General features: G+C 43.1%; 1 protein-coding gene across 2 annotated transcripts in view; it reads left to right on the top strand.

Annotated features, from left to right (window-relative positions):
- The window catches only part of CHM (CHM Rab escort protein), a 76,717-nt gene that overhangs the window by 16,313 nt on the left and 45,781 nt on the right, over positions 1-14,623 (top strand). For both annotated transcript variants that reach the window (XM_061598531.1, XM_061598532.1), the window contains exons 4-5: positions 7,022-7,094; positions 8,081-8,205. In XM_061598531.1, coding sequence (XP_061454515.1) covers positions 7,022-7,094; positions 8,081-8,205 — 198 coding nt within the window. The remainder of the gene's footprint in view (positions 1-7,021; positions 7,095-8,080; positions 8,206-14,623) is intronic.

Raw genomic sequence — 14,623 nt, 5'->3', positions numbered from 1 at the left:
TTCAAGGATGGATGCTAAGTGATTTAGAAAAGTAATTTGCAATTCGGAACGTGAGACTTGGCATTGACTTTAAACTTGAAGTTGTGAAAGTTGAGAATTGAATGCAGTTGTGAAAGCCATTTGTTTATGCATAAAGATCTTTCTTCCTAGTGACCTCCCTCCTCCCCGCTCCCTCCTGCAAATGTTCTTATTTTTGGGGACTTCGTTCTTGTTCGTAAATTCTGGATGCGTTGGTGGAATAACCAAAGGAATGGGAAGGTAGCATATTTCTTCAGGTTGTCTATTTCGTGTCTGACACTAAAATTTGGTTTATGAGTCTAATCATTTTGTCACAGTATAAAGAAATAAGCTGTTGAGCTAGGCATGTAAAATCTCCAGAAATTTTGAAGCTGGATGTGTTTTTCCAGGTTTTGGGGCGGGGGGGGGGGAACTGGAGATTTTGAGAAAAATGGAAACATATCCTGTACTTTCTTATCAAATTTAAACGTATTACTGCTTTAACAACCTAAAATGGCATAGTTATATCCTTAGTTAGAATATAAAATTGTTCCATCTGGCATATTTATGAAATTTACAGAGCAGTCTGCAAGACAGTACACACTGTTAAGTGGAGCTTACTCCCAGTTAAGCCCATATAGGATTGCAGCCTCAAAGTATAAATGCCTTTGGCTTCAGTCCTATACATGCTTACCTGGGAGTATATCCTATTGAAGCCAGTTGGAAAACTGGGGAAAAAGTTCTTGGGGGGGGGGATAGTTCTTTGTAGAAGTTTTCCATTCCCCATCCTACCCTGGACCTTCAGATTCTCTATTCAGATTACTTACAGAACTTTAGATTGCTTTTTAAAAATCAGTTAAATCAATTGACTTAAGTAAATTTGGGTATGGCCAAAATGTCAGTATAGGTGCCTTAATGAAATACTGGCTTGTGTAAGATAAAAACTCCAACATCCTGTTCTCACAGTGGCCAACCAGATGCCCACAAGGAGGACCGCGCACAAGAGCACTCTCCCCTCCTGCGGTTTCCAGCAACTGTGTTCAGAAGCATGCAGCCTCTGACTATGGTGGCAGGGCACAGCCATCATGGCTAGTAGCCATTGATACTCTAATTCTCTGTTAAAACCTTCCAAGTTGGTGGCCATCGCTGCAAATTTCATCATTTAACTATGGCCTATGTGAAGTACTTCCTTTCGTCTGTTCTGAATCCCCCGTTATTCAGGTTCATTGGATGCCTCTGTGTTCTGTTGTCATGAGAGTGTGATGTAACATATCAGGGTGTTTACCCAGATGGCTACTATGTCATTGCAAATCCACCTAGAAGTGTCTTTGTGGGAGGCTCAAACATTATTTGTTCCTTTGTTTGGTGAGGATCATCTATAAAATTAGCTCTGACGTCTGATTGCCCTGCTCTAAATGGCAAAAGCCATATGTTGGTCACTTAAACCAAATACTAGAAAAACTCATCCAGTGCATGATTTATGATCTTGCCCTGTCTAAGTAGAAGTAATTACAAATTGGCTTTTTGGGCACATCCATATTCTTATTTCACAGCAACATTAACTTAGATGACTTTAAAGGGGAGAGCCTTGAATTTATCAGCATTTGCTGAACTTCCATTTAGCCACTAATTACTGCTTGCCTCGTGTGTGTAGAAAAGCTGGGAAAGGCTATTGCCTTCCAGCCCTGCTGGTGAGCTTCCTAGAAGCATCTGATTGGCCACTGGAAGAGACAGGATGTTGAACCATTGTTCTGTTCCAGTTTAGATTGTTAAAAGAAAACTCTGGAGTGTTCGGAGAAGCTGTCTGGTTCTCATTCCGTTTTGGGATGAGATGAAAAATCATCTGATCAGAGGGGGAACCAGTGGCCCCCCAGATGTTCAAGGACTCCAACTCTCATCAGCTAGAATGGCCAGTGATCGGGGCTGATGAGAACTGTAGTCCCAACAACAACTGAAGGGTCAAAGTTTCTCCATCCCTGATTTTATAAATGTTTCAGCCAGGTGATTAGTTAAAACTTTTAGGATTAGGCTTGGGAGTCCTTTTACATTCTTGTCTTGAAATCAGTGTGACAGGATCACTAGGAAGAGGCAGCTTATTATGGTGACGGGAGATATTCCCCTCCCCAAGAGATCAAATAGAGGAGAGACACATGCAGACAGCTCTCTGGAGAAATCATAAAGCATCAGCAACTTCTTCCCAGGCATCAGCAGCTTTGATTCATTTTTCCAGGGCTATTACGGCATCGAGAGAGGCAGCTTTCCTAATTGACATTTTCAAAAGAGCTGTTTTTTAACCCTTCTTGCAAGTCAGCTGCTGCACATATCAGTAGCACATTTTTTGGTCCAGACAGTTATGTAGGCCTCCACTCTCTGGAATACAGAAACATGGTTCAGATGTAACATTAAACCATGGTTCTCATTGCAGGAGTGAGCATGCACGATCCTCTGGCTTGCATGCTTCCCTTTCTTCTGTGTACTCAAGGGGACAATAAAAAGCTTCTGCTTTTCCTTTTAAACCAATCATAGTTCCCTGTAATGTTCAGACTTGAGGAACTGTGGGTTTTTTCTAACTGAACAATTGCTGAGTTGGAAGATACTTTGGAGGTCATCTAGCCCAACCCTGTGCTCAGTGTAACACCAGCAATGCAGGATGCCATTATAGCATCCTTGGCAGTTGGCCATCTTGCTGGCTGGGGCTGATTGGGTTGTAGTCCAGCAACCTCTGGGGATCCAAAGCTGGAGAAGGTCGCTTTAGGGAAATGCATTTTGTTGTTAAACTTAATTAGCAGAACATAAGCATATAATTGTGTTTATGTCATTTTTGCTTCGGTCTATTATAGGAAGGTCCAAGGGCTATGGGTGATACTGAATCCCTGCCCCTTGGATGTTGAAACTTCTTTCATTGCTTTCTGTCTCCTTCCCCTCCTCTGGTCTTCTAAAACTTCACAAGTATTGCTCACCAGGGCTGGCTTCAAAGGGTAGCCAGGTTAGACCCTGGCCGAGGGCCCCTTAAAGGCCCCTCCTTAGGATGGGAGTGTAGAGATCCCGTTCTGTGATCCACTGCAGCATTGGCTCCCAACCCTGCCACGGATCGTGGAAAGGGAGCTCACAGTGTGCCTACCATCACAAGATGGCAGCGGGGGCATCAGCCCCTTAGGGAAACCTCCACCACCTTCTTGGTTGATGGCAGGAATGCGCACGCAGCACGCACGTCATTCACAGGGACGGGAGAGATAGGTGGAACATGTGAGCAGGCTTATTGAATCCTGCACTGACTGTATTGGGGGGGGTTGGGCTATGGCACCATGGGCCCAGGGCAGGCTGGTGCTCAAGAGCCCAGTCATGCCTGGTGCCAGCCCTGTTGCTCACAGTCTTTCTGTCTTAGGTCATGGTTGTAAAGGCTTGTTCACTTTTTGAAATGAAAGTTGAGGCACATTCTGTGCCAGGTAACATATCCTATGTTTGTGCGATGTACCCCAGGAGACATGTTCCTTGACGCTTGATCTATGCGTGTAGGCACATGAGTTGTTGGAGTGGATCACAGCAGACTGCTGGGGAAATATTTTAATGTGCTCCTCCACATTAAAATCTCCCTGCAAGTAGAAAACTAGCATATTGTGGGAACAGCTGCTACCCAAGTTCTCTCCCTGCTGATGTGGTTTTCTACTACAGGAAGTGTGTGTATGTGCGTGCTAAACATTGGAGGCATTACAAACGTGACCCTTGCCCCAACTCACACATTTTTGCCTGAAGTGATATGATCTATTGCAAGGGTAGCCAATGTGGGCCTTCCAGATGTTGATGAACTTCCACCAGCCCCAGACAACATGGCTACTCCTGGTTTATTCTGTCACTGCGTTCCCATTTTGCTCTACTGCAGGTTGATGTAACACTTGTGAAGCCAATGAACTAGTTAGATAAATGGTTTGGGTTTCTGACAACACGGAGAAATGTTCTTGGGGGAAGGATCGAGCACCTCCTTAATCACAAAACTGTGATTTGTAAAATGAGGCCAGCTTAAACCCACTGATTTCTTTCCACCTCTGCTTGGTAACTTGTCAACATTGGATAAAATGTTGTCAGCTTCAGACAAAATGTCTTTACTGCTTTTTTGTAAGTAGCTGAAGGACTTTTCTTTACAGTCAGCTACTAACCATGAACAATTAGAATGGTGCTTAGCAAACATCTGCCTCTCATTGTGCCAGCTAAGCAATCTTAGAGGCCCTGTAAGTGGTCACTGCTGTGGTCCCATAAAGAGCCTGATATTCCTAACAAAGCCTTTGCCCCTTAATACAACTCCCATAGAAAGACAGAGTTGTCCTTTTAAACAGTTAATTGCAACTCATTCCTTTTTATTTATTTATTTTTAACCATTCTAAATACAGCCGAGGAAGATGTGGTAGGATTGGCTTCCCGTTTTTTTTTTTTTTTTTTAAAAAACCTTCTGTGATGTTGTAAAACAGTAGTAAGCAGCTGGCAAGTCGTGGGCTAAATCTGTTCCAAGAATGAGCCCTGGTTTGCCTGGCAGATAAAAGGCAGAGATGTGCATCAGTGATTTGACTCTGCATAGTCTGCCCATTTAGACATTGCCAGGACAGAGGTCAAAGAAGGAAGCAGATCTGCATAAGATTTGCATATGCCAATTTATTTGGGGTGATGCAGATTTGGAAATAATTTAAATAGAAATGCAATAGTGGGGAAGGCAATAACCAGTTGACCTGTATGCCTGCTCAGTCTGCTGCCCAAGTGCTGACTGTTGATGGACCGCTCATCCTAGGGTTCCTTACCTTTAAACTGGACTTGGATCCGACAGCCCTTCAAAGAGAGGGCTGTCTTCTGTAACCGTAGGAAGCTGCCTCATACAGGGTCAGACCATTTGTCCATCTGCCTCAGTGTTGTCTACACTGGCTGGCAGCACCCGTCCAGGATTTCAGGCAGGAGGCTCTCCCAACCCTACCTGGAGATGCTGGGGATTGAACCTGGGACCTTCTGCATGCAAAGCAGATGCTCTACGCTGAGCTATGGCCCTTCCCGTAAAGTAAGACATAAGGCTACCCCAGTGCCTGTCAAAGACTTTAGTAAAAAGAGTTTTGTAAAAAGCGGTGTTCTGGCCCAGGATTGGGGAGCCTTTGGCCCTCCAGGTGTTGCTGAACTTCAAGTCCCATCAGCCCTAGCAAGCATGGCAATGGCCAGGGATGATGAGTATTGTACATCAGCAGCATCTGGACAGCCAAAGGTTCCCGGCACCTGTTCTAGCTCTTAAGGTTGTGCAGACAGACCAGAAAGGGTGTAGGCCAGCCTTTCCCAACCAGTGTGCCTCCAGATGTTGTTGGACCACAACTCCCATCAGCCTCAGGCAGCATTGCCAATGGTCAGGAAATATGGGAATTGTGGTCCAACAACATCTGGAGGCACACTGGTTGGGAAAGGCTGGTGTTGGCAATGCCTGGTGAACTGTCAGAATGCTGTGTGTCAGTTTGCATATATTCATATGCTAAGTGGGATTTTCTATGAGTTGGGATGGGTGGTAAGCCTTCAGTGCCTTCCATGGCTCCTTGTGCTGATCTGTGGCAAGTTGAATATATTCTGCACAGTACAGAAATAATTTGTATCCTTTAACGCAGCCGTTCCCAACCAGTGTGCCTCCAGATGTTGTTGGACCACAACTCCCATCAGCCTCAGCCAGCATTGCCAATGGTCAGGAAGATGGGAGTTGTGGTCCAACAACATCTGGAGGCACACTGGTTGGGAAAGGCTGCTTTAACAGGTCACAAAACTCACAATTTCTTGGTGCAACTGCCTTTTCCCCATTGAGAGGAGACTGAGAAGCTGTTTTAACAATAGCCAACCACCTCAGAGTTGCTTTAAGAAGCACTGCCGAAAATTTAGAAGCTACCCCCCGCCCCCGTGTTCCTATAGTGGGCCTCTCCCTCGAAATGGCTTTCAGCCCTTGCCCGGAATAAGAACATGCTAATAACAAACTAAATTAGAGTGGCCCTTCTCTTCTTTCCTTAGCCCAAGAACAGCCTTTGATGGTGCTGCTGTTTTTGAATGATACATAGATGCTTGAAAATGGTTCAGAAAAATGTCAGGCTGATGTGATTTGGTCTACAATTGATCTATCTATACTATTTGCATGGTGGAAAAAATAGCAATTGTATTTTTGGCATGTGTAGAATTTTACACCAAAGAAGCCTTACCCTCCAAAGATCTTGCCCCAAAATTCAGTGTCACACAGGGGTGTAGTCGTTGAGGATCTCAGGGGGTCTTAGACCCCTTACATTTTTGGGAGCAGGGTCTCAGCAGGGTCCCTATGTTACCAGCATCCTATGAGCCAAGCAGCATGTAAGGGGTGTGTGAGAAGAGTCTTCTAACAAGACTCCTTGTCTTTTCCTCTTGATTGGAGCCAATCAGAATGAAAGGAGGTAAGTCAGCCACTGAGAAGACTCTTTTCAGTAGCTAACGCTCTCCCCTTTCATGCTGATTGGCTCCTGTTGTTGTGTGAGAAGGCATTAACAAGGTTCTCATTCTGAACCCAGCACCAAAAAGGGTGGTGGTGGCTGTGACTATCACGAAGAGACCCTGCACTTCTGAATTTGTAACTATACTACTGGTGCCACATGCATGTGAAACAGAAATGTTTGGGATTGATTTGATGTGTTTTGCATTGCTTTTCCTCTCTTCTGCACCTCTGTGCACATGTCAGCTTCTTGGCTAAGACAACTTCTTCATTTCCCTTAGATAATGAACCTGACGCATAAGATTGGACCCTGTTTTTATGTGTTTGAATTCCTTAATTTTCTGTTTTTATATGCTTTTAAACTACTATTTTACTGGCTTTATGATGCATTTCTGTTTTAGTGATACTGTTTATTGTTTTTACATGTACACTGCATAAGAGATTTTGAAAATATTGTGCAGTTTATAAATGCTTTTAAATAAATAATTGCAATAAAATCTTTGCAAAAATGAATGTTTGCTGAGCTGACTATTCTTCTCTTCTCCTCCCCCCTCCCATCAATAGGAGACATTACTATGGAGGAAACTGGGCAAGTTTTAGTTTCTCTGGATTATTGTCCTGGATAAAAGAGAGCCAAGTAAGCAGCAATGATTTTTGTCTCATGCTAGACATTTAGCTCTTTGGTTAAAATATATAACTTAAAACAATTATCTATATATAATTTCACAATAGCGTGCATCCATATACAAAAAGGCAGTTATGGTTTTAAGGAGAATTATGTAGCTTATTACATGTCTTTGGTTACTATTATATTTTAAGCAGAATGCCCAATACAAGGTTGAACATTTGTCTTGAAATTTTATATTACAATCATTAACAAAGTTGATTTTTCAATACATTTCTTTAGTGCGCATCCTTCAATATCTCTTTTATAATATGTAAGTTTTGTCAACAGTATTATATCCTGTGTTTTTTCATACCATTGCAAGATGCCAGCTGATATATCTGATTTCCAGTTTCTTGCTGTGACAAGTCTAGCTGTAGTGATAATTGCTGCTGCAAGTTCCACATCTTCCTCGTTTACCATGCCTTTCAGATATCCCAATAAAGCTTATTTTGGTGTTAAGATTATATTGCTACTAAGGACTTCATTTATAATCCTCAGCACCTCTTTTTTTTAACTGCACTATGAAATAGGAACCTTCCAGAGGTTTCCTTTCGCCTCTATTTTCGCAGTAACACACATCTGTGGGATACAAATGTTGAACACATTCAGTGTATGCAGGGTGTTAGCAGAGCTTGGAAAAGTTACTTTTTAAAACTATAACTTCCATCAGCCCCAGCCAGCATGGCCACTGGATTGGGCTGATGGGAGTTGTAGTTCAAAAAAAGTAACTTTTCCAAGCTCTGGTGTTAAGTATAGCTTCTACTCCTAATGCTGATAAATAAATTGATATAAATGGAATTAAGTGTTTATTTTGTCAACTTATTAATATTTAAATAAAGCCAAAACGAGTGCCACTTGCTCATTTCTTAGAAAAAAAGTCTAACGCAACAGTTGTATGTGTGCGTGTTTTGCTTATTTATTTATTTATTTACTTATTTACTGCATATTCTTGCAAGGAAAAAGCTGACCCACGTGGGGAGAGTACAACCTGGAAAGAGCTAATCCTTGAAAATGAAGAAGGTATTCCTCTTAACAAGACAGACCAAACTATTCAGCATGTTGAAGATTTCTGCTATGCCAGGTAAGTGCTTACTATTCAGCACCTAAATGGGGTAGCAGAGGCATATTTTGAATTGGGGGAGGGGTTTCAAAGGGACAGCTGCATGAGCTTACTTCTATATCATGATAAGACCTGCTCCCCGCAATTTGGACCAGAGAAAGGATGGTTGGGGCTCATTGTTGCTGTCACAGTCAGCAAGCAGCAAAGCAAGTATTATTAAAAATATTTATAGCACAACTTTCATTTAAACAGATACCAGAGTTGGGTGCAGAACACAAATAAAATCTTAAAAATACACAACAACAGAACACACCAATATAAATAAATAAATAACAGCTAAAACAGCCTTCTGTTTTAACTTTTAAACTCCTGCTGGAAATCTTCCTGTTCCGCCAGGTTTATGCAGGCAATTAAGATGTCTTTTTGCAAGCATTGACCTTTGTTTTATTGTATTTTTAATATTTTTATTACTTTATTTTATTGTATGGTTGGTGTTGTTTTAACTTGTTCTAAACCACTTTGATGTTTTTAACGAAATAGCGATATACAAATATATTAATGAATAAATAAAATAAAATAAAAAATCAGTGCCACATCCACTTACAGTGCCTGAGCAAACAAATAAGGTTTAACCTGGCAGCAGAATAATGGCAACAACTGTGCTGAGTGGACTTGTGAGTGGAGGGAATTTTGTGATTGGGGCACCATCACAGAGAAGGTTCTGTGTCACATCACTGCTAGTAAGCTTCCCTCAGTAGCGCTTTGTTTGCCGCCCTGGGCTCCTGCTGGGAGGAAGGGCGGGATATAAATTAAATCAACCAATCAATCAATCAATAGTGGAACATGGAAAAGAGCCTCCTCAGAAGATCTCAGAGTACATGCAGGATGGTAATGGGGGGAGGAAATCCTTCAGGTATATGGATCCCAGTGTAATTCCTTTAGAATATGGTAATGTGATTCCATCTGACTGTACAGGTTAAAATTCTGGCATCTGCATTCTGCACTAATTGAACCTTCAGAGTCTTCAAGGGCTTCCCCATGTGCAACTCAGTACAGTAATCCAGTCAAGAGGTTACCAGAGCATTGATTGCTGCGGCCAAACTAACCCCATCCAGGAACACTGATTTCAACATTGGAGAACTGATCTCTTCCTTACTGACCGCTAATTCTGGGAGGAGCAGTTGTCGGCATTGGGCCCAAATGTGATGAGTTACCAGGACCAGCCGAAATCTATTGAGCCCCTATTCTTTTCACTGTGGCTGTCTCTGTTCTCACTGTGAAAAGTCAGACCTTTTAAACCTTTGCTTACTGCAGTACCCAAATAAGGGTTGTTTTGGCATGTTTCAGATGGGTGAAAAAAATAAAAGTGTCAAACAGTTAACTCTTTAATTGACTCATTTCCTTGATGTAGTATAGAGGAGTACTGGATTGCTTCCAGTTCCCTTTTGCAAATCCTGCGGGATCTAGGATTCCAGTGTAAAAACCAACCACTTTGTTTTTTTGTTCTTTTGTCAGCTATGACCAGGTTCACACGTGATGTACTGATGTACTTGCACATGATGATAGGCAGACAGACATGTGGACCAACCCCTTTCAGAAACATTGGTTACGTCTGGGATGGCCCATACATTCACCCATGCAAGTTTTTCGGTTATAAAGTCTGCCTGGATGCTACCTGTGATAGCTAAGCAGAATCTCTTTGTTCAAAGGCAGTGTTCCTCTGAATACCAGTTGCTGGGAGCAGGGGGCAATCATCACGGGAGGGGCTATTGCCTCCCATCTTCCTTGCAGGCTTCCCAGAAGCCTGGCCACTGACCACTGTTAGGAAACAGTAGACTAGGTAGGCAGAGCTTTGCCTGGCCACTGTTAGGAAACAGTAGACTAGGTAGGCAGAGCTTTGATCTGATCCAGCAAGTGTCCTGTGCTGAACTGAACTAGACATTTGTTGCTGGCATCAGTCAGAGAACCTTAGGCGCCCTTGTAGAGCTGCAGGGTTGGGGGCAGGGAGGAAAGGCCACAACTTGGAGGGGGAGAGCAGTGCTTAACCCTTACTTCACCTGCATTCCTTTCCCCTGCAGCTTCCTTCCCTTAGCTGTTAGGAAAAGCAACAAGAATAGATGGGGTGGAGGTGGGGGTGGTTGTCCACTGCTTCTCCCTTGTTGTCAGGCCGTATCTGCTGCTGCTGAACATTGATTTCAGCCCATTGGGTGAACTATCACTGTGGGTAGCGAGGCAGAATTCCAGGGTTGGAGTGGGTCATCCAAGAAAGCTCTGCCCTTTGTCCAAACCAAATGTGTCTCAGCTAATATTGGAGAGCTACTAAAGAACATAGTTGATGGGCAGGTTCATGCAGGGTGAGGTGGTCTTTCATATTTACTTAGGGAGCTGGTTCAGACATAACACTCAGCCAAACCACGTCTTGGGGCAAACAAGCAGGCTCTTGGAAAGGAGATTGTGGCTACTTTGCTCCTTCTGTTGTCCTGCTGGTGCCATGAGCTACGTCATGGTTCAGCTTAAGTTTTCATCCAAACCTGGGCTCATGGTTTGTCTTGCTCCAGTCAAACTGCAAGTTGTAACAAAGGTTTGTTCTTGGGTTTACAGCTCATGGTTTTTTCTAGAAGGGCAAACCACAAACCTGAGTTCGGACAATGCACTAAATCAAACTGTGATTTGGCTCAGGGCAGCATGGCAGCAAGAGGACCAGGGGAGGAGCACAGCGCTTCTCGGGGGAACCCCCTTGCATTCATGCTGAGCCGAGGTTTGGCTTGCTGTTACTCGTGAACCAATTCACTCACTCCCTGGTTTAAGCATACCATATCGAGTTATGACATCCAAACTGTGTTGCCTCCAACCCAGAAGTGAAAACATGAATCAGATCATGGCTTGGCTGTTGCATGTGAACTGGCTATTTGTCAATAGTTTGTCAATTATTTGAATTTTATGTTATGTATCTAAAAAAGAAAAACAGCAATTAAAAAAACCATTCCTTTTAATCGCTTAATGTTTGAGAGAGAACGCTGATCACAGCTCTTCTGACAGTTTACATGCGTCGGTTAGTTTTTGCTATTGTTGCTTAATTTCCCAGAACTCCTATGAAATTGCCATTAAACATTTATTTTGAAAGAGTAAAAACAGCTGGGTAGCAGTGGTGATATAGTGCGCAAAGCTGAAATGAATGGCCACAGAACAAAGTGCATCCATCAAAGTGGAAGAAAACCATCTCCGCAACAAGCAGTACTGGAAAAAAAGGCAAATGGCTGAAAAATAAATAGTGAACACCTGTGCTGCATAAATTAACCAGCTGGTTGGCAATTTTTCTTTTGACCTATCCGAAGGGGTAGCTGTTACGAGGCATTAATAAGACACATTGGCTCTGAGATTTTTTTGTTACTAGCATTAATTAATGGATTACACTAGATAATGTTCAGAATTTACACCACAATTTGTGCTGCAGATGTATGCTTTTTGTGAGTTAGTATTATAAAATAAATAAACAAATTACTCTGCCTGCACAAAGATTTAAACTTGAGTGTCTTCCCCCCCCCCCGCCGCCCCGTTTTTATAGCTGCCGTTCTGTTTGGGAATTACGTTTTATACAAAAATATTTTGGTGGCTGTTATAAAGTGCCTGCGAATCCTTGAAATGAACATCAAGATAGTGCATTAGCTGGATTCCTTTTTTTCACCTGCTGAAGTGGATGTTGAATATTAGGCATAAAATTTCTCATAATTGCGGCGACCTTTTGGAGACTGATCCTAGAAAGAAATCCCACTGAATTCAGTAGCCTTACGTTTGAGGAAGCAAGCTTAGGATGGTGCTCTTAGTAAGGTTTCAGTGCTTACAGTCAGCTAGTCTGGTGTAGTTGCTTTGAGTATCCAGTTTAGTTTGCTGGGTGATTTTGGGCTATCTCTTGGCCTAACCTACCTGACAGGGTTATTGTGAGGATAATGGGGCAGGGGGAGAGACACCTGACATCCCTATCTGAGCTTGTCAGGGCTGGGCCATGGGAAGTGGCACTAGAGTGAGTCAGGAGCCACGAAGTGGGGAATCTGGGCTGAACAGCTATCTTGATCACAGGAGAAACCAGAAGGTAAGATTGGAGTACAAGCATGTGTTGGCACTAAAGAGCAAGGCACAATCAAACTCTGGTAGTTGCTTGAGCAAAGCACAGTTGAGCCAGGAAGTTCTCATTAATACCCTCTCCAGCCTGGGAGGAGCCAATGGCCAGTTTGGGCAGAATTGGTTTGTAAGGTTCTTCCCTAAAAACTGTAGTGACCCTTTTCACCACACAGGGCAATAGACAGCGATTTCTGGCAGAGCTCCTTGGAGGCAGGGTGCGATAAAAAACCTGACAGAATTTTGGAGAGCCAGTGTGGGCTAGCGATTAGGATGTTGCACTAGGGACAGGGTAACAGGGTTCAAATCCTCTCCATTCAGCCATGAGGCTTGCTAGGTAACCTGGCACCAGTCACCATCTCTCAGCCTAACCTACCTCACACAGTTATTGTGAGGATAAAATGGGGGTAACTCCTATCCAGGTATGGCACTCCGAACTCACAGGAGGAAATGTGAGATACAAATGTGGTGGTTTGATGCAAAGGGAGAATATTTGTATATCATATAAATGAGGAATGTCTGTCTTCTGGTTTTGTATTCACTGTTACGAACACCAAACAGTATTTCCATTTTGCTTGGGTGCATGTGAGCTTTGCAGTACATACATCCCTCTTTGCATACATCCCTCTTCTTCTTCTTTTGTATCTGGTTGCTCTAAAGAAGAGATACAAAGCTGGCTTCTCCCTCTTCAGTGTATGTCTAATATGTATAAGTGGTGATTCTAACCAGGGATGGGGAAGCTATGGCCCCCCAGATGTTGGCCCCATCCACACTATACATTTAAAGCAGTATTATGCCAGTTTAAACAGCCATAGCTTCCCCCAAAGAATCCTGGGAAGTTGGTAGGAGACCCCTCTGCCCCTCCCAGAGCTACAGTTCCCAGAGTTCTCTGGGAAGAGGGATTGATTGTTAAACCACCTTGGGAATTGTAGCTCTGGGAGGGGAATAGGTGTATCCAAGAAGTCTCTCAGCTCCTCTTAACAAACTACAGTTCCCAGGATTCTTCAGGGGAAACCATGACTGTTTAAAGTGGCATAATACAGCTTGAAGTGTATAGTACAGATATGGCCATTGTTTGACTATGCTCCCATCTGCCCCAGCCAGCGTGGCCCAATGGTCCAAGGGGATGGAAGCTGTAGACTAGCAGCACTTGGAGGCCCACAGGTTCCACACCCTTCTTCGAAACCATTTGTGAATACAGAAATCCTAAGTTTTGAAAGAGCTGCATGTTTGGGGATTTATCTACATCTCTACTCAAGAGGTCGCCAGGGAAGATTCTTGTTTCTCCCTTTATATGAAAATTGATAAACTCGAGTTCTAAGGAATTCTAAGCTGTAGGTCAAGCTACCCATGACTTCCACAGTCAGATTTACTGACTTTTAAAAACAAAACTTAATAGCAGCTGTGGATAGGGTTGAGGGGTGGGTGTAGAGATGATTGGGGCAACGCCCCTGGTGGAAGAGGTGTTAACCCTTTTCTTCTGCTTCATTTTCTGCTGTTGGGCGCAGCAAGTGGACTGGGAGGATTGTCTGCTTATTTACTTTATTTAGTGTCATTTACCTAGTGAGTTTTATACTTTCCAAATAACAAGTTTAACATCCCCCCCCCACCCCGGGACTTCAACCAAAAAATAGAAATAAGGCAAACAACAGAGAGAGATGAAAGTAGGAGTAAACAGGAGAAGAATGTGCACTCAGTTTACACGGACTGTAGCTTACAATAGGTTATTGAAACTAGGGATCGATGAATCTGCCAAGTTCGGTTTCTCTCATTTTCTCCAGTCTTAATAATAATAATAATAATAAACTTTATTTCTACCCTGCCCTTTTTCCAATAGGACTCAGAGCGGCTTACAACTAAAAACAACACCATTAAAACATACAGAGTATATTATTAAAAAAGAATTAAACTATGAGAAAAATTAAAACCATAAAATATAGGTTAAAAACAGCGGACAATTTAAAATAATAAAGTCATATAATGTAATCACCAAACCTATGACACTTAATCCTGGTCGTTCTCTATCCCAAATGCCCGTTGAAATAAAACAGTCTTTACTTGTCGCCGGAAAGACGGCAAGGAGGGAGCTGATCGCACCTCACTCGGAAGGGAGTTCCACAGCCTAGGGGCGGCCACCGAAAAGGCCCTATCTCGTGGCCGCGTCATATGTGCTTGCGAAGGTGTGGGTAACACAAGAAGGGCCTCACCTGAAGATCTCAAATCCAGGACAGGTTCATGTAGGGAGATACGATCTGTCAAATAGTCTGGACCTGAGCCGTATAGGGCTTTGTAGGTCAAAACCAGCACTTTGAATTGTGACCGG

Source organism: Rhineura floridana, chromosome 16 (assembly GCF_030035675.1).
Source record: "Rhineura floridana isolate rRhiFlo1 chromosome 16, rRhiFlo1.hap2, whole genome shotgun sequence".
Taxonomy (NCBI): domain Eukaryota; kingdom Metazoa; phylum Chordata; class Lepidosauria; order Squamata; family Rhineuridae; genus Rhineura; species Rhineura floridana.
This window is presented reverse-complemented; position numbering and strand designations above follow the sequence as displayed.